Source organism: Nematolebias whitei, chromosome 3 (assembly GCF_014905685.2).
Source record: "Nematolebias whitei isolate Nwh7 chromosome 3, NemWhi1, whole genome shotgun sequence".
Taxonomy (NCBI): Eukaryota; Metazoa; Chordata; class Actinopteri; order Cyprinodontiformes; family Rivulidae; genus Nematolebias; species Nematolebias whitei.
Window position 1 is genome coordinate 2,457,360 of NC_056500.1, and position 2,187 is coordinate 2,459,546.

At 44.9% G+C, this 2,187-nt stretch overlaps 1 protein-coding gene across 1 annotated transcript in view; it reads left to right on the forward strand.

Annotated features, from left to right (window-relative positions):
- The window catches only part of patj (PATJ crumbs cell polarity complex component), an 81,234-nt gene that overhangs the window by 74,240 nt on the left and 4,807 nt on the right, over positions 1–2,187 (forward strand). Inside the window, exon 34 of the mRNA XM_037697770.1 lies at positions 1,866–2,004. Coding sequence (XP_037553698.1) covers positions 1,866–2,004 — 139 coding nt within the window. The remainder of the gene's footprint in view (positions 1–1,865; positions 2,005–2,187) is intronic.

Sequence of the window (2,187 nt, forward strand, 5' to 3'; positions counted from 1 at the left end):
GGATCCTTCTCCTACGTAGCCATGATGTTGTGATTGCTGCAGAATGTGGTCTGGCATTATCGTGTTGAAAAATGCAGGGTCTTCCCTGAAAGAGATGACGTCTAGATGGGAGCACATGTTGTTCTAGAACCTGAACATAGTTCTCTGCATTAATGGTGCCTTTCCAGACATGCAAGCTGCCCATGCCACAAACGCTCATGCAACCCCATACCATCAGTGATGCTGGCTTCTGAACGGAGCGTTGATAACAACTTGGGCTGTCCTTGTCCTCTCTGGTCCGGATGACATGGCGTCCCAGTGTTCCATAAAGAACTTCAAATCGTGACTCATCTGACCACAGAACAGTCTTCCATTTTGCCACACTCCATTTTAAATGACCCCTGGCCCAGTGCAAACGTCTGAGCTTGCTTAGAAATGGCTTCCTCTTTGCACTGTAGAGTTTCAGCTGGCAACGGCGGATGGCACGGTGGATTGTGTTCACTGACAATGCTTTCTGGAAGTATTCCTGAGCCCATTCTGTTATTTCCTTGACAGTGGCATTCCTGTTCGAGGTGCAGTGACGTTTAAGGGCCCAGAGATCACGAGCATCCAGTAGAGTTTTACGGCCTTGACCCTTACGCACAGCGATTGTTCCAGATTCTCTGAATCTTTTGATGATGTTATGCACGGTTGATGATGAGAACTTAAAAGTCTTAGCTATTTTACGCTGGGTAACACCATTCTGGTATTGCTGCACTATCTTTCTGTGCAACAATGGTGGAATTGGTGATCCTCTTACCATCTTGGCTTCTGAGAGACACTGACACTCTGAGAAGCTCTTTTTATACACAATCATGTTGTCAATTGACCTAATTAGTGTTAATTGGTCTTCCAGCTGTTCGTTATATGCTCAATTTCCTTTTTCCAGCCACTTATTGCTACTTGTCCCAACTTTTTTGGGATTTGTTGACACTGTGAAATTTTGAATCAACATATTTTTCCTTTAAAATGTTACATTTACTCAGATTAAACTTTTGATCTGTCATCTATGTTATATTATGAATAAAATATTGACATTTGCCATCTCCACATCATTGCATTCAGTTTTTATTCACAATTTGTTTAGTGTCCCAACTTTTTTGGAATCCGGTTTGTATGAACGTGCATGGAACGTGTATGGAAGTTTTCTAGAACATGTGGGAGGGTACCTGCAGACTGATGTTCCCGTAGCTGTTCTTCAGCATGGTGACGACTTCACTGTGGGACAGACCGTCCACAGACTGACTGTTGATACTGACGATTCTGTCCCCGACCTAGAACCACAAACAGACTTTACTAGAACCTGAATCTGAACTGGGCTCCCCAGGGCTGCTGCTTTGATCTTTGTTGTTAATCTTTAATCCCCCTCAGATCAACTCATTACAATAAATGGTTCCAGAGACAAACTGTGGTTTCAAAATGGTCGTGTTGGTTCTAAAACTCCCATTTATTTCTCAGTTTATGTTTTTTATGATCGTCCATTGTCGTCATCATTCTTTGTCTAGATCAGGTCTCTCTTTAAATGAGTCCTTGAGGTTCACTGAGACTAACCTGTAGAAATAAAGGTTGAATGAAAAAAAAAAACTTGCAATGTTCAGCATCAAGTCACTTGAGTCTAGTTTACACCTTCAGAACCAGAACCAGAACTTTCTCCTGTGAGTTAGGCTGACAAAGAGCCTAATGATCCTCAGGAGGGAAGGGAGGGATTTAATCTGCATGTTAGTCCATGTTGCACATCTCATGCACTTTGAGTTTAGAGCTCAAGGTTTGATCAGAGAAAGTTCTCCAGATGGAAGATGTTCCTCTTCCATCCGGGTCAGCAACCGTTCTGAACCGGTCACCTTAAGTTGGTGGGTCTTGGCGGCGACTCCGTTGGCCTGAATCATGGCGATGAAGATGGGGATGTCGCCCAAAGGGCTGCCCTTCCCCCCCGCTATACTCACCCCGAGGGAGTCGCTGACACCCTGAGAGGGGGAGGGGGCAAAAGTCAGAGCACCTGCAGTCCAGTTACAGGGAATATTAACCCACATACATGTGAGCAAGAGGACTTTACCCTGGAGATGTCCACAGTCCGAACATCGGTGTCCACTCCTACTCCTACGTACACGAGCATGCACGCATGCACACACACACACACACACACACACACACACACACACACACACACAC